The sequence below is a fragment of the Hyperolius riggenbachi genome, chromosome 7 (genome assembly GCF_040937935.1).
Source record: "Hyperolius riggenbachi isolate aHypRig1 chromosome 7, aHypRig1.pri, whole genome shotgun sequence".
NCBI classification, from domain to species: domain Eukaryota; kingdom Metazoa; phylum Chordata; class Amphibia; order Anura; family Hyperoliidae; genus Hyperolius; species Hyperolius riggenbachi.
Genome location: NC_090652.1, coordinates 156630890 through 156656540, shown reverse-complemented (window position 1 = coordinate 156656540; position 25651 = coordinate 156630890). Strand labels below are relative to the sequence as shown.

Here is a 25651-nt window from a genome sequence, read left to right as displayed (position 1 = left end):
CCAAAGGGTAGATACATTTTCTGTCATTTAACCGGTTCAGCACCGCAGTCCGAAAATCTCATGCATCCGAGCAACGTTCACCTCCCATTCATTCGCCTATAACTTTATTGCTACTTATCACAATGAATTGATCTATATCTTGTTTTTTCCGCCACTAATTAGGCTTTCTTTGGGTAGTACATTTCGCTAAGAATTATTTTTTTCTAAATCTATTTTAACAGGAAGATTAAGAAAGAAATAAAAAAAATTCATTATTTCTCAGTTTTTGGCCATTATAGTTTGAAATTAATATACGCTACCGTAATTAAAACTCATGTATTTTATTTGCCCATCTGTCCCGGTTATTACACCGTTTAAACAATGTCCTTATCACAATTTATGGTGCCGATATTTCATTTAGAAATAAAGGTGCATTTTTTCAATTTGCGTCCATCATTATTTATAAGCTTATAATTTTAAATATTATAATAACATATTCTCTTGACATGCATATTTAAAAAGTTCAGACCCTTGGGTAACTATTTATGTTGTTGTTTTTTTTTTTTAAATTGTATTTTTTATTTAGTTTTTTAATAAAAAAAAGTGTATGTGGGTAATTTTTGGTGTGGAAGGGAAACTGCTAATTTTAAATGTTTTAAATAAAATAATGTTTTTATTAAAAATGTATGTTGGTGCAGTTTACTATTTGGCCACAAGATGGCCACAGTGAAAAAAGTCCTGGATGCGAACGATCTCGCATCCAGGAACTAAAATGCTGGGGAGAAGTTTCCTGGGGGCAGAAATACTGCGCTCTCTGGAGAGAAAGCGTCGGTATTTCTGCGGGGAAGTTAGATCGGTGAATGGGAATTATATTCCCATTCACTGATCGGGGGCTAGCGGCGGGCAGCGGGAGCGCGCACGGGGGCGCACCTGATCGCGCGCACCAGCCGGCTCGTCCAGATAGGCCGAACTGGTTAAACGCATAAAAAAAAAATCTTATTGTAATTTTAAAATGTTCTCAAAAACTAGAAGGTCTTTTTGAAGAATAGTTTTTTTTCCCCTTGTTCTCATTCCTTTATATACCTAGCAAAATGATTCTAGCATGTATGTGGGCTTTGCTATTAACCGCTTAACCTCCCTGGCGTTCAATTTTCCCAGGATTTCTGTGCAAAAAGTGATCTGATTAATTTTCATAACCTTTTTTTCCTGTAACTTGTCAAAATGTGTCAAGCAAGGGTCTACAAGAGTAGTGACATGTATGCACATCAATATTGTTCACAGCATATTTTGTATTTCCGCTAGGGAGGTTAAGTCAATGCCATTGACTTTCCTTCTTCTGTCATGGGTTATACAGAATATAGGGACTAATTACACCACTCTTAGCATTTTCTGCATGTATGAATTTGCGTGAAAATTTTCAGCTATTTTTTGTAAGAACTTTAGGGCATATTTTTGTGAATTTTTGGATGCAAATTTTGAACATGAAGTAATCTTCCCAGCAGTTTCAGAGATATCAGTAGGTTTTCCTCACTTTGTCCGTAGTTAAAAATAACATCACTCCTACGTTTGTAGAAAAAAATACAATTACTTACTTTAGTGTTTCCGTAGACATTCTGAAGCACATGGCCATAGCTAGAGGCAGCAATGTCTTTGTAAATCTCTAAACCATAGTCATATACTCCATATGTGCAGGGCTGGGGCCCAAGAATAAAGATCTGAAGGATTTAAAAAAAAATTAATAGTCATACTTAAACTGTTGAAAAAAAACCTCTGGAAAATAATTCTGTAGGCAAATTAAAATAGCCAAGGCCCGTCCGTATTCAATATACTTTTTCTTTAGTTTTCCTCTGGGAGATAACTTTTCATATTTTGTTTAAAATAACTTTTTAGCACTCTGCAATTTAAAAAGTTTATGGAAAGGATCTGACAGAAGCAGAAGATATTAAGAAGAGATGGCAAGAATATACAGAACAACTATACAAGAAGGATATAGACAATACTCATACTTGGAATATGTATGCTGAACAACAACCAAGAGCATCCTGATGAGAGAAGTCACATGGGCATTAGAACGTCTTGCTAATAAAAAGGCTCCAGGAAGTGATGGAATCCCAGTAGAACTTCTGAAAAGCTTGCATGAGAATGCTGTTGGTAATTTGCAAGCAAATATGGAAAATACACGAGTGGCCGCTGAATTGGAAAAGGTCAGTTCACATTCCAATCCCAAAAACAGGCCAATGCCAAAGGCTGCTCAAATTATTAGACTATTGCACTTCTCTCACATTCTAGCAAGGCAATAATGAAAAATGTACAAGCCAGACTGCAGCAATATATGAAGCGAGAACTGCCAGATGTGCAAGCCGGTTTCAGAAGATAAAGAAGCACAAGAGACTATATTGCCAACATTAAATGTATAATAGAGAAAGCCAGATAATTCAAGAAGAATGTCTACTTTTGCTTTATTGACTATTCAAAAGCTTTTTGACTGTGCCGATCATGATAGACTGTGGCAGATTCTCATGGAAAAGTGGATACCAGGCAATCTCTTTTGCCTATTGAGGAATCTATATGCAAACCAAGAAGGAACAGTTAGAACTGAGTATGGAATAACAGACTGGTTTACAATTGGTAAAGGAGTGCAACAAAGTTGCATATTGTCTCCTTATTTATTTAACTTGTATGCTAAACATGCAATGTGGAAAACTGGTTTGGCTGAGTCACATACTGGAATTAAAATAGCTGGCAGGAATAATAATAATCTCAGATATGCCGATGATACCACTCTGACAGCAGTAACTGAGGAAGAATTAAAAAGCCTTATCGTGAATGTCAAACAAGAAAGTACCAATGCTGGTCTACTGCTTAAAGAAAACTTAAGTCATGTAATCTGCTCCAATGAACCATCTGCAAACAGATGGAGAAAAACGAAGAAGAGGAAGGATGACAGAGGTTAAGATGGATAGACAGCATATGTGAAGTTATGAACATGCCTATGCAACAGCTGAAAGAAGCAGTGATTGACAAAGACATCTGGCATGCATATTATCATGGAAAGTCGAAGTTGACTAAATGAATGGGGGGAGGGGGATTTAAAAAGTACAATAAAATACGGTAGGTGAAAATTATTATTCATGTTTTCTAGCTTACTGGTGGCTTAACAGGCATTCAATTGAATAGGTGTGAAAATGTAATGTTGAAGAAAACTATGGAGAAAAAGTAAATTGAATAAGGGCTCAAATGTTAAAATTTTAATTCCACTTAAAAAGCAAACAAACAAAAACACAAACATAATTGTAACTGCATAGTTTAATTTTATTAAAAATCTTCTTTTCATTTGAATTTATAGCAGGATATGAATTCCAAAAACTGCCAAAATGTACGTTCTTTGGATACTACTATATTACAAATTTTCTGTGTGAGTAGGTGCACAAAGCTTATGGTCTTTTTACTCTTTTGTTGTATAGTGCACTTGGTATTAAGATATTGCAACAGGTTGATACCTTCAATGTATATTTTCTGTATGAAAATCCCATTAAAATTGCTGTATTGGTTTATGATTACGAACTAGGCAAGATGGAATAATTTGTGTATTTTCAAGCTGTGGAATAGTTATACTGTCTGGATGTAGTCAATAGTAGTGTCAGGGCAGTTTCTAGGCTAAAATGCACCCAGGGCGAGAGTGTAAAAATTCCCCCCAGTATAGGTTATATAGGTAGGTGCCCCCAGTATAGTTTAGATAGGTAGTTTCCTCCAGTATGGTTAGGTAGGTAGGTGCCCCCCCCTCATAATGGAGGGGGGAGCCGCAGCGAGGGAAGCTCCCCCCTCCATTACAGCGCCCCCCCCTCCCTCTGCACTCAGGGCTGCCGCACGGCTGCACAGCCCCTAGAAACGGGCCTGAGTAGTGTAGGGGTTCAGTTTCGTGTTGTTGCTCTATTTGACCTGAATATGGCTGTTTGCATTTGGATAGGGTAAACCCAACAAATACCTGAGTCGACTGTACAAATTCGTCAAAGCCCCAACACATGCTAGAATCACCAAATTTGTTGAGTATGTTGAGGAGATAAGTGGAAACGAAGGGGGAAAACATTTAAAAAGACCTTGTAGTTTTTGAGAAAATTGATTTACAAAATTCAAAGAAAAAATATTTTTTAAAGACGAGAAAATTACATTTGCTGCGGTACACTTTCAATGGGGCGCCCTGTAGGGAATTCCAAAGATGTTCTGGAGTTTGCTACACTTAGCATAGCAAGTGTAGTGCCCAGACTGGTGCTGCTGCTCTCTAAGGCTTCTCCAGACATTACATCTCATTTCTGCTACTTTAAACCTCTTAATGGAAAGACTGGACCGAAATTTCAGTGGATTCTAATGTATCACTTCTCCAGCAACACCTATAACCTTTCAGAACACCTGGATTACTTGGGATGGCAAAGATTTAAGCTGGATTGGATCTTCCTTGGTATCACACACTGCTGGACACTGCACACCTTCCTTGGAATTGACCTGAGACCTTAAAGACTTTCTGCCTCTTTGTGCCCGCCATCTCCCATCCTGTGAGTAACTTTCATCGATTATCTACAGCATCTATGCTCAATAGACTATATTTTTCTACATATATTATATATTATATCTTCAAACTCCTAAACAAAGGACTGTGTTTCCAAATCCATGCTGTCCATCCATACATCTCTGTGTAAGGACAATTCAGTCTATACAGGCCCTTTGATCTCTGCAGGATACCAGCCACAGCTGTGAAAGTTCACACCTTGACTTTAAATAGGGCCTTTCTTAGCAGGAGCCCTGAGCTGTCTCTTGTCCATCCTAATGTGTAAACATCAATATTCAGCACAGACACTTCTAGCTGTATACCAACCAAGAAATATATATCCAATTGACAAATCAACAATAATTCTACTTAAGTCTGTTGGAATCTACAGAAAGACAAAGAGAGGATCCAGGGGACGTGGGAAAAGACGTTATTCACTGCAGAACCAAAATAACTCTGTGACAAAATCTACAGAGTACACCCAGCCAACAACCCTAATAGCTCCAGCACAATCCAGCAGAGATGACAGCCACACATCTGGAGACTGTTCCCTCCTGGAGTCCTCAAACTCAGACCTCAGCTCCCAGGGTAGCCCCATCAAGGCTGTCCTCTGCAACGTCAGATCAATAAACAACAAAACAGCAATCATACATGATCTAATAGAGTCTTCTGATCTGGCCTGCCTGACTGAAACCTGGCTTTCTGAACCTGTTGGCCCCACCCTGGAGGCAGCTGTGCCAACAAACTATTCTGTGATATACTGCAACAGGAAAGAACGCAGGGGAGGAGGGGTTGCACTTTGCTTTAGATCAGCTTTGAAAATCAGACCACTTACTGTAGGTCCTACCAACTCGTTTGAATGCTTGGGGGTGCAACTTTCAGCTGAGGAAAACATTAACATATTGCTGATCTACCGCCCACCAGAAAAATACTCAGACTTCCTTGAGGAACTTGTAGACCTCCTGTGCAACCTAACACTGGAACACCCCAGATGGATTGTTCTTGGAGATTTCAATACATGGGTGGACGACTCCTCTTCACAGTTTGGAAAAGAGCTACCTCGTGCCTTACATGAACTGGGCTTCCTCCAATCAATCAGCTCTGCTACTCACAGGAAAGGTCACACTCTGGACCTTATATTCCATACTGGGCTGTCAATAGCCAATGTGGAAATTAATCCTGTTGCCTGGTCAGACCATCACACTATCCACTTCTCCCTCTCAATACCAGCCGTCAAACACCAGGTCAAGAATCAAATAAAATATCGCCGCTTAAAAGGGCTAACACCTCAACATATCCGAGATAACCTTAGCTTTGATGAATTGACTGACTCCAGCTTGGACCCTGATACTCTGGTGTTTAAATACAACAAATGTGTGTCCTCCACCTTTGAGACCATTGCTCCTCTGCGCACCAAATATCTTACTCCACACCATCATGCACAGTGGTTTGATAACGCTATAAAAGAGCTGAAAAGACAAGGCCGAAAACTTGAGAGGCTGTGGCGCAAATCTCAGTCCCCAGAAGACAAACATGCCTTAACCTTCCACTTGAAGAGCTACCAAAAGGTAATCACGGGAAAAAAATCATCCTTTCTATCACAAGAGATTGCAAATGCAGTTAACAAACCAGCCCAACTGTTCCGCACAGTGGAAAAACTCTGCAACCCAGCATGTCAAAAACTTAATATCGAGTCTTCAAAGGACCTCTGTGACCAATTTGCCCATTTCTTCACAGACAAAGTCTCCGCTATAAGGTCCGCCATCCAACTTACAGCATCTGAGCCTAATATAGCGCCGAAGACCATTAGCAGAGACAACGTAACACCTTGGTCAAACTTCAAAGAAATTGATGAAGAAGTCACATCAAGCATCCTCCTTCACATCCGCCTAACTACCTGTGACCTGGATCCTGGCCCAACACAGTTCATGTTGAACTGCCCCGACCTGTTCGTACCGGTATTCCTCAAAATTGTTAACTGTTCCTTACAATCAGGGATATTTCCTGCTTTACTGAAGGAAGCAATCATCAGGCCTCTCCTCAAAAAACCCTCCCTGGACCCAGATGCAATGACCAGCTACAGACCTGTCTCTAACCTCCCCTTTCTGGGCAAGCTAATTGAAAAAGCTGTATACCTCCAGCTAGGAGCCAGAATCCTACAAAATAACAGTTATGACCCATTCCAGTCTGGCTTCAGGAAACACCACAGCACTGAAACTGCCCTCATCCAAATATGCAACCACCTGCTCATGGCAAGAGACAGAGGAGAGTGCTCGATCCTCATACTGCTAGACCTTTCTGCAGCCTTTGACACAGTTGACCATGACATCTTGATAAACAGGCAACAGGAATACTGCGGCATTGATGGCATAGTACTTCAGTGGTTCCAATCCTTCTTGAGTGGCAGAACCCACAAAGTGTCTATGGGGCCCTTCCTGTCCACCCCTGTAACACTTAAGTATGGGGTGCCCCAGGGCTCAATCCTCTCTCCCCTGCTTTTCACGATTTACATGCTACCATTGGGAAAACTAATCCAAAAACATGGCCTGACATACCACTGCTACGCAGACGACACCCAACTATATCTTTCCTTCAAGCCTGGTGTGACAGACCCAACTCTAACTATAAACGCCTGCTTACGTGAACTACAGCAATGGATGAATGACAACTGGCTGAAACTAAATGCAGACAAAACTGAAGTCCTTCTGATTGGAGGGCAGAGCATGATAACAAAACAACTTAACTTGCAGTCTTCACCACTGGGAATAGGAGGCACGGATCTACGCAGCTCTGATCATGTGCGTAGCCTGGGAGTTCTAATTGATGGGGATTTAAACTTCAGAACTCAAATCTCTGCGGTGGTGAAATCATCCTATTTTCACCTAAAGAACATTGCAAAAATCAAGCACCTCATACCCCCAGAAGATCTGCCAACCTTAGTCCACGCCTTCATCACATCCCGACTGGACTACTGCAATGCTCTCTACACTGGCCTTCCAAAAAAGGTCTTGTACCGCCTACAGCTGATACAGAATACTGCTGCCAGACTGCTAACCAACCAACCCCGTCACTGCCACATAATGCCAGTCCTGCATTCCCTTCACTGGCTACCTATAGAATGGAGGGTCCTATTCAAGATCAGCCTACTGACATTTAAATCCCTGAATAATCTAGGCCCTGGATACTTGAAAGATATGTTACAGCTGCGTAGCAATCCCCGCATTCTCAGATCCACAGGTTCTAATAATCTAGTCATACCCAGAGTCCACTTGGAAACTTTTGGTCCCAGAGCCTTCTGTCATGCTGCCCCTATGTTTTGAAACTCCTTACCTCAACAGATCAGGACAGCCCCATCCCTGGATGTGTTTAAATCCAGACTGAAAACCCACCTGTTCAGTCTGGCATTTGCAGAAATATAACTTTTGTTGTGTGAATACTTCATCCTACTAACTACTGAATCTGAGAGAGCCTAAGCGCTTTGAGTCCTATGGGAGAAAAGCGCTATAGAAATGTTATTGTATTGTATTGTATTGTAATTGTTGGAGCAAAAATCGATGAGTCCAGGGCTATTCCTCATTCATTGTCTAGCCAAAGATATTGGTGTGGGACATTTCTGTGGATACTGGCATGGGATTAAGTATTTATAGTTAATTCAGAACAATACAGGACATTTTTGTCATTGGGTTTCCAGATACCATCAAGATCCCTCCGCCTCAAGGGCCTACACCCACCAGCGTGGAGGTAGTTGCCCTCACTCTCTACCTGGGCCCCAGAGGTGGGGTTGTTCTCCTTGTCCATGGATTTGACAAGGAATCTGGGGGAGAGGAGGAAGCTTTGCCACCCCCACTTCCAGCCGCCCCCCTCCCCATACCATGGGCCATGCGTTCTTCTATAATTCAGGGTGCACACCCCCACATGGTCCATGCTCTGCATTCTGGCTATACCAACCTGCATGGGTGACAAGGGGCTAAAAGGGTTTGGGAGAGGGGACCCCAGAATGTATAAAATGTGTACACAGAACTCTGAAAAAGTATACATTAAAGTGTACCGCAGCAAATTTAATTTTCCCACCTTTTTTAAAAAAAATGTTTTCTTTGAATTTTTAAAATCTATTTTTTCTCAGCTTTTATTTTTTCTTTTAAATCCTCTTGCTCTCACTGTTCTCCTTAACATACCCAGCAAATTTGGTGATTCTAGCATGTATGGGGGCTTGCTATTAACTGCAAACGTTAGCCCCATTAACTTCAATGCAATTCAAATTCAATAATTCCATAAGTTCAAAAATCTTGGCCTGTTCATTCATTCAAATGGCCATCGAATCGAACAATGAGCTATTTGACTAACGCTAGTCAATAGTATATATTCTATACCAGTGGTTGTTAAGGTAAATTACTGTAGCTATGTGCCTTAATTATCGTATGTAATGTTCTCCTACCACTTAGATTGTACACTCTTTTTGCAGGGTGATTCTCTCCTCTTGCATTGACAAACATTTGAAATGGCGATGGCCAAATTTCGGTGCAGGGTAAAGTTGAAGAATGGCTTACTCTGTTGCGTGCTAACTCCTGAGTGGTCCTAATGCTATTCCCCCTCCGAGTTTTATCAGCTTGGGGGAATATGTAATTTGGGTACCATCTGTTGCTGGTGGCTGAATTACCTTTTTTTTTCTAATTAGCAGGGATGCTCAAATGTACCCAAATTCGATTCGAGTATATTCGAATTCAGGTCAAATTCGGATTCGGCTGTGAGCACGACCATAGGATTCGATTCGAATTGTGATCGGTAATTAAATTCGGGTAATAGTCACAAATTATCACGAATTCGAATGGCCTTAAAGCAATTTTTTTTAAAGGGAAATCACAATTAAATAGGTGTAATTTAAAAAAAAAAAATTTGATGGAAAACTTTTTTCTGGATTTCTTGTTTATTCTTCTTCACCGTCTTTACTGCTTCTTTTTCTTCTCTCCATCTTTTTCTTCACCGTCTTCTTTTTCTGTTTTACCACCCTCCTCCTCCTTGTTCTTCTTCTTCTTCTTCTCCACCATTTATTTTGTTCATATTCTTCCTCTTGTACTCAACTTAATATTCCCTTACAGAACTCAACTGTTGTAAAATTTTTTCTTCAACAGCATATCTAAATTTGTGGTGTAATAGCTAGTGGCGCATGGCAGCAGTGCATAATTCTGTGGACCCTGGCAGCGGGAACACAGACAGCAGGAGGAGGAGTGACGTGTGGCAGCAGGTAATGTAATGTAACGTACCTAGCATTGCTACCACGGCTGTAATAATAAACACCATACAGCAGGAGGTTCTGGACAGCAGTCATGAAGCCCACATTGTGTCCAATACACAAGTGGGACAGCAAAGTTTTCAACCCAGACACCTCAGAAATATATTTTTTTACAACAAAATGTAGCTATTGTAGAGGCGTAATAGCTAGTGGCACATGGCAGCAGCGCATAATTCTGTGGACCCTGTCGGTGGGAACACAAACAGCGGGATGTTAAATGTAGCAGCAGGAGGAGGAGGAGGGATGTGTGGCAGCAGCCAATGTAACGGGCCATGGCACCTAGCGTTGGCACCACGGCTGTAAAAAAATACCAACAGTTGGAGGTTTCAGACAGCAGTCGTGAAGCCCACACTGTGTCCAATACACAACTGGGACAGCACAGTTTTCAACCCAGACACCTCAGAAATATATATATATTTTTTTATAAACAAAAATGTAGCTATTGTAGTGGTGTAATAGCTAGAGGCGCATGGCAGCAGCGCATAATTCTGTGGACCCTGGCGGTGGGTACACCGACAGCAGGAGGTTAAATACAGCAGGCGGAGGAGGAGGAGTGACGTGTGGCAGCAGGCCATGTAACAGGCCATGGCACCTAGCATTGGTACCATGGCTGTAATTAAACATCAACAGCAGGAGATTCCAGATGGCAGTCGTGAATCCCATATTGTGGTCAATGCACAACTGGGACAGCACAGTTTTCAACCCAGACACCTCAGAAATATATATATTTTTTTTACAACAAAATGTAGCTATTGTAGTGGCGTAATAGCTAGTGGCACATGGCAACAGCACAATATTCTTTGGACCCTGGTGGTGGGAACAGAGACAGTAGGAGGTTAAATACAGCAGCAGCAGGAGGAGGAGTGACGTGTGACAGCAGGCAATGTAACGGGCCATGGCACCTAGCATTGGTACCATGGCTGTAATTAAACATCAACAGCAGGAGATTCCAGATGGCAGTCGTGAAGCCCATATTGTGGTCAATACACAAGTGGGACAGCAAAGTTTTCAACCCAGACACCTCAGAAATATTTTTTTTACAACAAAATGTAGCTATTGTAGAGGTGTAATAGCTAGTGGCACATGGCAGCAGCGCATAATTCTGTGTTCCCTGGCAGTGGGAACACAGACAGCAGGAGGTTAAATACAGCAGAAGGAGTGACGTGTGGCAGCAGGCAATGTAACCGGCCATGGTACCTTGCGTTGGTACCACGGCTGTAATAAACACTAACAGCAGGAGGTTCCAGACAGCAGTCGTGAAGCACACATTGTGTCCAATACACAACTGGGACAGCACAGTTTTCAACCTAGACACCTCAGAAATATATTTTTTTACAACAAAATGTAGCTATTGTAGTGGCGTAATAGCTTGTGGCACATGGCAGCAGCGCAAAATTCTGTGGACCCTGGCGGTGGGAACACAGACAGCAGGAGGTTAAATACAGCAGCAGGAGGAGGAGTGACGTGTGACAGCAGGCAATGTAACGGGCCATGGCACCTAGCGTTGGTACCACGGCTGTAATAATAAACACCATACAGCAAGAGGTTCTAGACAGCAGTCGTGAAACCCATATTGTGTCCAATACACAACTGGGACAGCACAGTTTTCAACCCAGACACCTCAGAAATATATATATTTTTTTACAACAAAATGTAGCTATTGTAGTAGCGTAATAGCTAGTGGCACATGGCAACAGCACACTATTCTGTGGACCCTGAAGGTGGGAACAGAGACAGTAGGAGGTTAAATACAGCAACAGCAGGAGGAGGAGTGACGTTTGGCAGCAGGCAATGTAATGGGCCATGGCACCTAGCGTTGGTACCACGGCTGTAAATAAACACCAACAGAAGGAGGTTCCGGACAGCAGTAGTGAAGCCCTCATTGTGTCCAATACACAACTGGGACAGCACAGTTTTCAACCCAGACACCTCAGAAATATATATATATTTTTTACAACAAAATGTAGCTATTGTAGTGGCATAATAGCTAGTGGCGCATGGCAGCAGCGCAAAATTCTGTGGACCCTGGCGGTGGGAACACAGACAACACGAGTTTAAATACAGCAGCAGCAGCAGCAGTAGGAGTGTTGTGTGGCAGCAGGCAATGTAACGGGCCATGGTTCCTAGCGGTGGTACCACAGCACCTACAGAAAAACCAGGCCAAATTAGCAGGGGACTGAAAGTTGATGTTGCAAAAAAAAAATAATTCCCAGGCACCTCATGTCCTCCTCTCGCCGACAACAGGTACCTGGAATGTGCCTTCAATCCAGGCCTGGTTGATCTTCAAAAATGTGAGTCTGTCCACGGACTCTGTGGACAGTCGAGAGCGCTTCTCTGTGACCACGCCTCTGGCCGCACTGAAGCACCTCTCGGACAGCACGCTGGAAGGGGGGCAAGACAGGACTTCCAGGGCGTACTGCGTCAGCTCACTCCAGATCTGCAAGCGCTCGACCCAGTACTCCAAGGGGTCCACAGGCTCCTTGCCGGTGTTAAGCCCACTGAAGGACCCCATGTAGTCGGCCACCATCCGGGTCAGGCGCTGGCTGTGACTTTGAGAGGAGGATGCTGCTGCAAGCACCTCCTCTCTCGGCTGCTCTACTGTCATGTAGAGTGCCTTTGTCAAGAACAGCAGGTCTCCTGGGCCCCTGATGCTGCTGCTGGCTGCAGGCACCGGCTGCTGTGCTGGCTGGACAGGGACAGAGGGGGTGGAAGGCTGGGGGAAGGCTTCCTCCAATCGCCGAACAAGGATCTCCTGCAACTCCCTTGTTCGCTGCTCAGGGTCTCCAGCAGGCAGGAACTGAGCCACCTTCCCCTTCAGCCGTGGGTCCAGGATCATGCTGAATCAGGCATCCTCCCGAGCATGCACCTGCTTCACCCGGAGGTCTGTGCACTGCCATGGGGAACAGGGTGGTCCGTCCAGCAGAGACATCAGGGTCAGCGGCTGCCCTTTCCTCCTCTCTCCCCTCTCACACCACTGCAGCAGCGCTCCGCTGTTCCCCCTCAACTGCAACGTCCAGGACCTCCAACTCCTCCTTCAACAACTCAAAATCCTGCGCAGGTGGCTGCTGTTCCAGCATGATCAGGGCCTCCTCTCCCACATTCAGCAGATCACAAAATGCCCTGTCCAGCAGACAAACAAAGGGCACCCACTGGCAAAGGGTTTCCCGTTCCTCGCTGACCAGGTTGGTTCCCTGCAAGAAGGGAGCCAACACCAAGCAGACCTGCTGCATTTGCCCCCACTGTGCGTTGGAGAGGCGCTGGGGTTTGGTGGTGCCGGCGAGAGTGGCCTCAACGATGTGGCGGTTGACAGCCCTCCTCTGCTCAACCAGCCGCTCCAACATCGCAAAGGGTGGAATTTCAGCGAGTTGGCACATCGATGACAAGGCGATGTCGTGGCAAGCCCTCAGATTTGCTGCGGCAGTAGCTGAGCGGCAGAAACTGCACACAATTTTCCGAGCCGCTTCCAATAGAATGTCCATCCCCTGATAGGTGCGCAGGAACTTCTGCACCACCAGGTTCAGGACGTGGGCCAATCGGGACGTGGGTCAAGTGTCCCCTGCTGATGGCAGCCAGCAGGTTGGCCGCATTATCAGACACCACCAATCCGACTCTGAGGCCTCTGGGGGTCAGCCACATCTTCTCCTGCTCCCTCAGGTAGCGGAGCACATTGGCTGCAGTCAGATTGTTCTTCCCCAGGCTTCTCATCTCCAGCAGCGCTTGGCAATGGCGGGCCTTCACAATGCTGTTGAGGCGTGAACGCTTGGTGGCGGGAGCTGCTGCTTCTCCTCTGACCCCACTTGGTGGCACCATATAGTAGACTACTGGTGGTGCGGCTGCTGCTGACGTGCCCGAGGATGGATCTGCTGCTTCCTCACTGGCGCATTCCACCAGGCTGACCCAGTGGGCCGTGAAGGACAGGTAGTGGTCTGTCCCAAAATGGCTGCTCCATGAATTCATGGTGACATGGATCCGCTCACTCACGGCATGATTGAGTGAGCGGCCCACGTTCGCCATAGCAAAGCAGTGCAGTGCTGGGATCGCCGTGCAGGAGAAGTAGTGGTGGCTTGGGATTTGCCACTCCAGGAACCCATACTGTAGGAGCGTTCTCATGTCACTCCCCTCCTGCACATAGGAGTATGGCAGGAGCTGGGAGCACATGGCCCGGGCAAGCAACCCGTTCAGCACCCGGACGCGCCTGTTGGTGGGAGGCAGAACCTTGGTGACACCGGGAAAGGACTCGCTGAGCAGGGTCTGGCGGCGTTTGCCTGCACGGGAGGATGAGGAGGCGACTGTGGAGGGAGCAGATGAGGCCACTGAGGACTGGCTGCCCGGGGGGGGGGAGCAGTGAGTTTCTGTGCTCCTGCTGCTGATGCTGGATGAGCAGGAGGGTGGGATGCAGCTGCTGCTGCTGAAGTCTGTGCAGTGGCTGTCTGGCTCTGACCACTGTCTGCACCACTGTCCTTCAGCTTCAGAAACTCAATGTAGTCCTCAAAATGTTTGGTCTCCAAGTGGGTCTGCAGGGTACCCAACTAGTTCAGATCGCGACCTCTGCTCAGGCTGGCACCACAACTGTGGCAAACGGCACGGGTCTTGTCATCAAGCGCACAGTGAAGTACCACCAGACTGGGGATTTCAACTTGCTCTTCAAGCTTGAGGGTTGGGGAGGTTTTTTGCCTTTAGAGGGCTGAGTTTTTTTCCCTTTGCTTTGGTGCGGGTGGTGGTAGCGGCTGAAGCAGCAGGCTGTGGCTCCTGCCTTCCACGCCCTGTGCTGGCCGCCATGCTGCTGCCATGCCTCTGTGCCATAAATGCCTCCTCCTTCCATGACGAGCTGCCTTCAACCAACTGTGCTGGTGGTGGCACATAGGGACGGTCCACCACCTCATCATCATCATCCCCAAACATCTCCTCTGAGCTCTCAACCAACTCCTCTGCCCCAACATCCCCTACCTCAGGCCCCTCCTCCTCCTCATGAAATGTTGGTTGTTGTGTACCAACAACAAACTCCTTCACCTCATACTCCTCCTCATCCTTGCATGCCCCCATCATCTCCTCCTCAAACTGTTCCACAACATCCCTTAAAATGCTTGCGGTCCCTGGAAGAGCGAGGTCAGTGAGGGCAGGCTGGTCCCTGGGGTTGACGTGACTTCAAGCGGTGGTGGAGGCCTGCTGCGGACCGGAGTGCTGGTGGTGGTGGCACTGGTCTCGCTGGTGCTGGAGGTCTGGCTGGAAACGGTGGCTTGCTGCTCCGCCATCATTTCCATGACAGCCTGTGCCTGACTCTCCGCAATGGGCACAACACGCTGCTGCTGCACCTCTGCTCCCTCCTCCACAACTCTGCGGTCAGTGGCTGGCGGCGGACCAGTCACAGACTGCATATATAGGCCACGGAAAAGGATGTAAACTTTAATAAAGAGTCTGGGTTGGTGGTGACTGGTGGTGAGTGACAAAAATAAAGAAAGGGTTTTTTTTTATAGTAGTAGTACTAATAGTAGTGTAGTGTACAGTAGTCGATAACTAACTCGTGTGACAGTCAGACAGTGACAAATAAAAGTCTGTCACACACGGACACAATCAATAGGGTCAGGCAGATGACAGTCACAGATCACAACAGATGCTGGCCTGGCCTAGTGGCCTGTGAAGTAACTATTACACAGTAGTAGTGAAGCCTGCGGCACTAAATAAACTCACAAACTATAGCAGTACAAATTAAGTAAACTACTACGTAGGTAACAACTAACTACAACCCCTAGTAGTAGTGTAGTAGTTGATAACAATAACTAACTCGTGTGACAGTCAGACAGTGACAATAAAAGTCTGTCACGCACGCACACAATCAATAGGGTTGGGCAGATGACAGTCACAGATCACAACAGATGCTGGCCTGGCCTAGTGGCCTGTGAAATAACTATTACACAGTAGTGAAGCCTGCAGCCAGGGGCGTAGCTAGGGGTGGGCAGGGTAGGTCATGTGCCCCCGGGCGCTGGGTCCCTAGGGGCGCCCAGCTGTGACCTGAGTTTTTTTTTAATATATATTTATTTAATTATAGCGGAAGTGCAGAGAAGAGGGAGAGCAGTGGGCACAGCGGTGGGGAAGGGCAGACATCCCCACTTCCGTAACCTTGGGTCTCCCCCTCTCTCTCGCTCCCCTCTCCAGATATGAGGGGCGGGTGACAGAACACTTACCCTATACACGGCGCATAGAAAGTTCTGTGCTCCACTATTCTGGTCTAGTCTAGATCAGAGTAGCAGACCACAGATCGGTCTACTCCTCTGGGAATAGAGTAAGTGTTCTGTCGCCCGCCGCTCATATTTGGAGGGGGGACCAAGAAAGAGGGGGAAACCCAAGGTGAGGTAAAGGGGGGGGGGGCTCCGCTCCTCCCCACTGCTCTCCCTCTTCTCTGGGTTCCCGCTGGGGGGGACACCTGGCTACCTATTCTGGTGATTAATATACCCCTGGCTACCTATTTTGGGGATTACAATACCCCTGGCTACATATACTGGGCACATATACCCCTGGCTACATATACTGGGCAAATATACCACTGGCTACATATACAGGGGACATATACACCTGCCTACATATACTGGGCACATATACCCCTGGCTACATATACTGGGCAAATATACCACTGGCTACATATACAGGGGACATATACACCTGCCTACATATACTGGGCACATATACCCCTGGCTACATATACTGGGCAAATATACCACTGGCTACATATACTGGGCACATATACCCCTGGCTACATATACTGGGCAAATATACCACTGGCTACATATACAGGGGACATATACACCTGGCTACATATACTGGGGGAACATATACACCTGGTTACCTATTCTGGGGACACCTATAGGCCTGGTTTACTGCCACTGGGGACCTATAGACCTGGTTACCTATACTAGGGGTACCTATTTTGGGGAACAGCTGCCAGATTATATGTATGTTGGGGTAACCACTGCTGCCAGATTACGTCTATTTTGGGGGAACCATTGTCATATTATCTGTATTCTGGAGGAACCTCTGCCTAATTACATGTATTTTTGGTGAAATGCTGTCAGATTACATGTATTTTGGGTGGAAACACTATGGCAGAGCTTAAACTTCCCTGGCAGACCTTTTACACCACTGCTAAGGTCAGGTATATTTGGCTCCACCCATTACCACACCCACATTCTGTTGCATGGCCTCGCCCCTTTTTTGGTGGGGCACACATACTTCTCCCCTTAGAGGGCGCATTAATAGTCTTTGTCCCCGGGCGCTGAAAGCCCTAGCTACGCCTCTGCCTGCAGCACTAAATAAACTCACAGACTCTAGCAGTACAAATTAAGTAAACTAGTACGTAGGTAACAACTAACTATAATCCCTAGTAGCAGTGTAGTAGCCGATAACTAACTCGTGTGACAGTCAGACAGTGACAATAAAAGTCTGTCACACACGCACGCAATCAATACGGTCGGGCAGATGATAGTCACAGATCACAACAGATGCTGGCCTGGCCTTGTGGCCTGTAAAGTAACTATTACACAGTAGTAGTGATAGTGAAGCCTGTGGCACTAAATAAACTCACAGACTATAGCAGTAGAAATTAAGTACACTAGTACATAGGTAACAGCTACTACTAACTAGCTCTAGCAGTAGTGTATACAGTAGTCGATAACTAACTCGTGTGACGGACAGTGAGTGACAATAAAAGTCTGTCACACACGAATGCAATCAATAGGGTCGGGCAGATGACAGTCACAGATCACAACAGATGCTGGCCTGTAAAGTAACTAACACAGTACTGAAGCTAATAAACTCACAGACTAACAGTACAAATTAAGTAAACTAGTACTAGTACACAACTAACTATAATCCCTAACCTTCCTAAGCTAGTAGGCTAAGGCTACCTTGGCTAGCAGGCCCTAGCCTGCACACAGACCTAACACTAGCCTAGCACAGTATACAGTACACTAATCTAGCTGACTGAACTATAACAATCAAATCACTAACTAACTATAAAACAATATAATCAATGTGTGTAGAATGTGTGTAGGAGGCAAAATGCTGGGTTTAACAGTTGAAAAGCACTTGCTAAGACATGCAGCAGCACTGGAGATGCTCTCAGTACCGCAGAGTGACAAGCAAGGACGGGCTCCCTAAGATGGCCACTGCCTTATATAGAGGGGTAAGAGGAGGGGAGGGCCTAGCTCCCCTCCTCTGATTGGTTGCTAGGGCCTCGGCTGGGGGCCTTCTGATTGACCCAATGACGTCATCCCCTGGATACCGAAGCCGAATTCGTGATCACGCGTTTACACCCATTATGGCCGAATTAGAGAGTGACTATTCGGGTACATTACGACTTCGAATTCGGGAGCAGTATCGCTCTTCGAATTCGAATTCCGCAATCATGATCACGGGTAAATTCAAATTCGCAATCTCTGGCGAACAACCCTGCTAATTAGTCACTGAGCCCTGCCATAGCCATAATTCTCATTACAGCCTATGGCAGCACCCAAATGATTGGCACAGAGCTGCATCAAAATTAGCTGATTCACTACCTTGTGCTTCACACTTTCAGTATCCTGAAAGTGTGAAGAACAATTTCTACAATGCTATTTCTTGGAAAACAAGGGTGCTGAAGCTGTAATAGCTTATTGTATTGTTAGTATTTCATGGTGCATGAGTACAAACACAGAAATTACTGTAGCCAAGCCCAGGTCTGTATTTGTGCAGCTGCTTTCCACAGGGTGGCATAACATGGAAAATGAATTACTGAATATGGAAGAGAAGGCTGCAAATAGGAAGCAACATATAGAAGAAGATAAATGCTTCTTAAAGGAATTCTATCAAACTTTCACAATTTCTGTACGCATTATAAATCAATTTGCCAACAACAGTAAGAATGATCAAAGCATATATTTTTGCTGTGCAGCTTCTTCTGTCTTTATTTAACTTACTGTCTGTGTCCTCTGAGAAGACTGACGGCGACGGGGAATTGGGGCAGTTCATTATTCAAGAGGGGGATCCTCTTGCTGCGTACAGCCATGCTTTATTCTATTGTGATGCTCCTCACACAGCAGAGCAACTTATGCAGCACACGATCGGCTCATAAAGTTACTGAGGAGCCCTCTCTCACTGCTAGACTGAAGTAGACTTCCCTGTTCTGAGCTGCGTAATTAGTTGTATCTACACAAAGGTAAACATGAGCTGGAGGAGGGCGCGTCATTGCTCTGAAGAGAGCCGTAGAGAAAGATTTATTATCATAATAAATCTTCCTCTACGCCTACTCATATCATATACTAACTTCTGCTCCCATGCTCCTACTTGCCTATCTGACATCAGTAACTGTTTGGGAGTGAAACAGGTGATTGACAGTTGGACTTTGACAATGCCCCACTGCCCTCCCACATAATTGTAAGATAAGCTCTGCTCCAGTGTAGAGGCTGGTGAATGATCATGACCATTTTGAGCAGATAAAACGTGTCCTGCTGTGCATATTCTGAGGAAAAACTATTTTCATATGAGAATGTTTGAACCTTGAAGCAAAAATACAAATAATCAAAGTTATTGATTTTGGGACATTTTTGAATCTGCTGTATATAATCTGATATAGCATATAGATATGCTATACATTTTCATGACAGCATATCTTGTGAAGCAACACATACATTTTAAAACAATGGAGACTGAAATGTGCACTTTAAGGTCCGTACACACGCTGGACTGCAGGCAACGACGGGTCCGTCGTCACCTCCCGCTGGGTGGGCGTTCCAGCGACAGTCCGGCGTGTGTACAGTCTGTCTGCAGACTGATATGGCTGTTTCTGAGCGATCCGCCCATATCAGTCCGCCGACAGACTGTACACACGCCGGACTGTCTGCTGAAAACCCGCCCAGCGGGAGGTGACGACAGACCCGTCGTGGGCCTGCAGTCCGGCGTGTGTACGGACCTTTAGGGTAAGAAATACAGAGCATGAGGAGTCGGAAATTAACAACAACTGAAGTGAGAACTATATGGAGTCTGCCATGTTGATTTCTTTTTAAATAATACCAGTTGCTTGGCAGCCCTGATGATCTGTATGGCTGCGGTAGTGTCTGAATAACACCAGAAACAAGCATGCAGCTAATCTTGTCAAATATGACAATAATGTCAAACACCTGATCTGCTGCATGTTTGTTAAGTGGCTATAGATAAAAGCATAGAGGCAGAGGAACATGAGGAACATCAGGGCTGAAAGGCAACTGGTATTGCTTAAAAAGGAATAAATATGGCAGCCTCCATATCCCTCTCACTTCAGTTGTCTTTTAAACAATTTTCCTACTGTGCATTCATAGATTGCTTTGAATTCAATAAACAAATGTATTAAACAATTCCATGCTGTTAACGCCTCCACAGTCTACCCACAAATTATATTTTAGACACCATTTACAAGCCATGATCATACCCTTACAGGCACTTTGATTGGCTCAGGGAACACATGTTCCCATTCACCAATCACAGATGTGTCAGTCTCGGCGTGTGCAAGCGGCTCATTAAAACAGTCTGTTGCGATTGACAGGGTCAAACAGGATTTTGAATGCGTCTAGTTGTCCTTAAGTAGTTAATTACCGTTATTTGCTTTGAATCTATAAGATAATATATTTGGTTAATTATGTATCCATCATTGCTATCCTTTGCAGAGGCGTCTGTAGCTAATACCACCACTGAACCTGCCGGACTGTTCTCCAGTGCTTTCAGCAGCCCAGTCAAGGCGTACTCTGGGCAGTCACCACCACCATTGGGGCTGAGATAGTTAATGTAATTAAGAAAGTCCGAGGCATAGCAAGTGGCACGTAGAGGTCCAACATCTGAGAATAAAAATAAAAAAAAATTGGTGATTAATGTTTGCAATGATCATCAAATATCACATATGAATAAAATGTGTATGTTTAACGTATATTTAATATTAATGGCCCAAAATGGTTCCATTTTTAATTGTTCTTTTATTTATTTTGCTTAGAATAATTACTGTACACACCTACATAGTGGTACAGTTAAATGAAACAATAAAAAAAAATTAACAAAGGATTACTCTTTTTAACAGGAACCCAAGATAAGAAACATATAAAGTCTGGCATATCTATTTCCTTTCAAACAATATCAGTTGACTGGCAGTCCTGCTCGTTTTTCTGGTCAGTGTCTGAATCAAACAACTGAAACAAGCATGGAGCTAATTCAGTCAGACTTGATATAGAAACACCTAATCTGCATGCTTGTTCAGGGTCTATGGCTAAAAGTATTAGAGGCAGAGGATAAGCAGGGCAGCCAGGCAATGTGCATTGTTTAAAAGAAAATGCAAATGCAGCCTCCATATGTCTCTCACCTTGGGTTCCTTTTAAGCCTTAATTGCTCACAGTAAATGTACAAATGGACTTGTCCTAAATAATAACATATGATTAGAAGGAATGTAGTACTCAGATGAATAGTGTACTTTTAAGGCTGTTCCCTTTGATGTGGGATTTGAGCCTTTGACCAGGGTTCGAATCCAGGCTCAAAATGTAGTATGTTGAACAGTAAGGGTCCCTAATGATACTTGTCGCCTGTGGAGCATGCCTTTAGTGGCTGCAGCTCTGGAGCTTTGAGTCTCCCAGGAGAAAAGCACATCATAAATGTTCTGTGTCTTGTCTAGTCTAGATACTGATTTGTTGTTTTTTAAATTTTGAACACAGCTTGAAATACCACAATGTCAGCTTTAAATCATCTCTTGGGGATATTTGGCTCCACTTTATGCTCTCTATTATGACTACCAAAGGGAGAGAAAGTAAACTATGGGCCTGATTCAAGCAGCTACGCAGCACAGCTTAATGTGAAGGAACGCAAGTTTTGCCTCCCTTACATAGCAGTGCTTGCTGCTATACAAGCATCATGCCTTCCTTAGTTACAAGCTTTGCTTACATAGCAACGCACGTAATCTTAACTGCGGGTGGTCCTGTGAAGTATTGTTACCACCAGGCCTGGATTTAGCTCACGGGAGCCTATAGGCACAGATGTCCTGGCACCTAAGATTTTGCCCTCCATGAACCGGCCCTGGTTACCACGATACTTCACTCGCGGCCACTACTATGTTAATTTACATAATTAATATGCACTGTCTTACTTGTCGTGTTGTGACACTTTGTTTCAGCTAGAGTCCCTTACCCTATCACTCAATCACCCCGTGCTTTGCAAGGTGCTAAAGACAGTGTGCTGGGAAAGATACAGTTCAGAGGGTGGGAGGGCAGGGAGTGTGTTTTGTGGAATTTATATGTAAACCTTTTTGGAGAGAAGGTTGTTTTTTGTTTTATGGTGCTTATTAGACAGAGGACTGGCATGGCATCATAAGGATAATTGCATTGTGTGTTGTACTCCTGAAGAAGCTAGTTCTCTGATGCACATTCCATTAGAGGCAAACTAAATAAAACAAATGCAATCCCATAATACATTATTATTAGTTGTTTAAAATACAGCTAAATACCGGCAATAAAGTGCATGCCAAACTACGAGCATACTGTTGTAGCATATGGTTAATATCAGCAGCACCACTGTTCATGACCAACTTGACATCCTATGTCACTACTCTAAGCTCTGTTGTGAAGTTCAACATCACTCATCTGACAAGTAGTCCACATGCATGAGCTCTACTGACAACTGCACTGCAATGTGTGTAAATTGGGCACTGACCGCAATAGTAAAATTAGGTGCCACCCATCCACCATAGACTACTTTGTACATTTGTGGCTATTGCACACCAAGTGCCTAATTTAAGTGCCAGGGTTGCCGCAGTTTGGGTATTATGTAGCCAAACTTGACCTATCGAGTGGTGGGGGTGCTAGACGGCACTAGGGCTCGACTGTTATATAACTAAATTCAGAATAGTTGCAGAGAACATATAGCTAAGTAATGGTACCTGCTAAATGTGTGTTTTGTTTTGTTTTCTAAATAGACGTACTGCGCTGTACTGTGCTTATCACATGACTTTTATAGATGAATGTTTGCTTATATTAAATATAACAGTTCTAAAATGTACTTTATGTATTATACATACTTGAGAGCAGAATCCTGCTGTAGGCAATTTTTGGAACTTTATTTATGTGTTTAGCTGTACCTCAATTTATAATAAATATAACTTTTTATTATAATTGGTGAATTTTCTTCCTCTTGATTTTACTCTGCTGTGACGTTATTATTGTGCATAAGCTGTTCACATAGCCCTGTCTCATTGGTAGTTAAAGTCAAAGTTTACAGAAATGACAGTAAACTTAAACACATTAATCTCTTGTGGACCTTGCTTATTGGAATCTATTCCATGTCCAGTTTGGGAGCTGCTATCCCTGCCAGGGTGTAGATCTCAGCTACTCACTTTGCGCAGTCTTGTCATTCTCGCGGCTCTGTTGTTGTTTCAGGCCTCACACTCTGCTGTCATAATGACAGCAGAGCTCCATGCGCCAGTCAGGAGACAATTTCAATTTTTTCAGGAACCAAAAGCAATGACTACAGTGGCATACCAATTACTAGTGTAAGCCATTATTTGAATTGCGATATATTTCGATTGCCTAGCACCTTTTAAACAGAAAAAAAATGGATGCACTGCTCCGTGCTTATTAGATGACCTTTATTGATGAATTTGAACAGTGGCGTGGCTACAAACCTCTGGGCCCCGATGCGGAATCTGGATGTGCCCCCCCCCCCCCCACGGCAACAACAGCCCCCCTCCCCCGGCAACACCCGACGCACACACATAACCAAATCCCTATAGCCAGCTATAGGTCCCCCCAGTATAGGTAGCTAGGCATATGTAAGCCAGTATAGTTGCCCCCGGTATAGGTTAGCCAAGTAGGTGCCTCCAGCATAAGTAGCCAGTATAGTTGCCCCCAGTATAGGTTAGATAGGCAGGCGCCGCCGGTATAGGTTAGATAGATAGGTGCCCCCAGTACAGGTTAGCTAGGTGGGTGCCTCTAATATAGGTAGCCAGAATAGTTGTCCCCAGCATAGGTTAGATAGGTAGGTGCCCCCAGTATAGGTTAGTTAGGTAGGTGCCTCCAATATAGGTAGCCAGTATAGTTGCCACCTGTATAGGCTAGCTAGGTGCCCCGAATACAGGTTAGACAAGTAAGTGCCCCCCAGGTTAGATAGGTAGGTTCCCCCCAGTATAGGTTAGATTAGGTAGCTGCCCCCCAGTATAGGTTAGATGAGGTAGGTGCCCCCCAGTATAGGTTAGGTAGCTGCCCCCCAGGATAGATTAGGTAGCTTTCCCCCAGGATAGGTTAGATTAGGTAGCTGCCCCCAGGATAGGTTAGAGTAGGTAGCTGCCCCCCAGGATAGGTTAGAGTAGGTAGCTGCCCCCCATTATAGATTAGGTAGCTGCCCCCCAGGATAGGTTAGATTAGGTAGCTGCCCCCCCAGGATAGGTTAGATTAGGTAGCTGCCCCCCCCCAGATAGGTTAGGTGGGTAGCTGCCCCCCAGGATAGGTTAGGTAGGTAGCTGCCCCCCCAGGATAGGTTAGGTAGGTAGCTGCCCCCCCAGGATAGGTTAGGTAGGTAGCTGCCCCCCAGGATAGATTAGGTAGCTGCCCCCCAGGATAGGTTAGATGAGGTAGGTGCCCCCCAGTATAGGTTAGGTAGCTGCCCCCCAGGATAGATTAGGTAGCTTTCCCCCAGGATAGGTTAGATTAGGTAGCTGCCCCCAGGATAGGTTAGAGTAGGTAGCTGCCCCCCAGGATAGGTTAGAGTAGGTAGCTGCCCCCCATTATAGATTAGGTAGCTGCCCCCCAGGATAGGTTAGATTAGGTAGCTGCCCCCCCCCCCAGATAGGTTAGGTGGGTAGCTGCCCCCCAGGATAGGTTAGGTAGGTAGCTGCCCCCCCAGGATAGGTTAGGTAGGTAGCTGCCCCCCCAGGATAGGTTAGGTAGGTAGCTGCCCCCCCCCCCAGGACAGGTTAGGTATGTAGCTGCCCCCCCAGGATAGGTTAGGTAGGTAGCTGCCCCCCAGGATAGATTAGGTAGCTGCCCTCCAGGATAGGTTAGATTAGGTAGCTGCCCCCCCTCAGGATAGGTAGGTAGCTGCCCCCCAGGATTAGGTAGGTAGGTAGGTAGGTAGGTAGGTCCCCCCCCCCCATAATGAAGGGGGGAGCCGCAGCTGCGGGGAGAGCAGCCCGACCTCTCCCTCCCTTCCTCTCCCCGGGCCCCCCTCCCCCTTCAAATGCAGAGTGCACGGCGCACGGAAGCGCTATAGGCAGAACTCACCTCCATCCCTGCGCCGCTGGTCTCCTCCCGCTCTGTATAGATGTTGTTACACACTGTTTCCTGTTTAGCCGGAAGCAGTGTGTAACAACATCTATACAGCGAGAGGAGATCAGCGGCGCTTGGAACGCAGGGACGGAGGTGAGTTTCAGCCTACAGCGCTTCCGTGCGCGTCACTCTGCATCTGAAGGGGGGGGGGGCCCGGGGAGAGGAAGGGAGGGAGAGGTCGGGCTGCTCTCCCCGCAGCTGCGGCTCCCCCCTTCCCAATAGTGCGCACGGCGCACGGGCCGCACTCAGTCCTGGCCGCACTACAAAAAGACATGGGCCCCCCCGGGCCCCTCCCCCACCTCTTCAGGAGCCGGGCCCAGTCGCGCATGCGACCGCTGCGACCTCTATTGCTACGCCCCTGAATTTGAACGTCTATTAAATATGACTGTTCTTAAAGGAATACTATCAATACCCAAGTGTTCTAAAAGGACAATGTACAAATAATGTCTAAGTAGCTGTTTAAACATTTTCCTACTTTTCATGTTAAATATCAGAGGCAAAAGCTGTAATTTATTGAGGGTAGGATTTAGCTATATTGGGACA

General features: G+C 45.4%; 1 protein-coding gene across 1 annotated transcript in view; it reads right to left on the bottom strand.

Annotated features, from left to right (window-relative positions):
• LOC137524666 (uromodulin-like) overlaps window positions 1–25651 on the bottom strand; it is a 150850-nt gene that overhangs the window by 83751 nt on the left and 41448 nt on the right. The window contains exons 4-5 of the mRNA XM_068244794.1: window positions 20412–20650; window positions 1572–1694 (exon numbers count right to left, since the gene is read on the bottom strand). Coding sequence (XP_068100895.1) covers window positions 1572–1694; window positions 20412–20650 — 362 coding nt within the window. The remainder of the gene's footprint in view (window positions 1–1571; window positions 1695–20411; window positions 20651–25651) is intronic.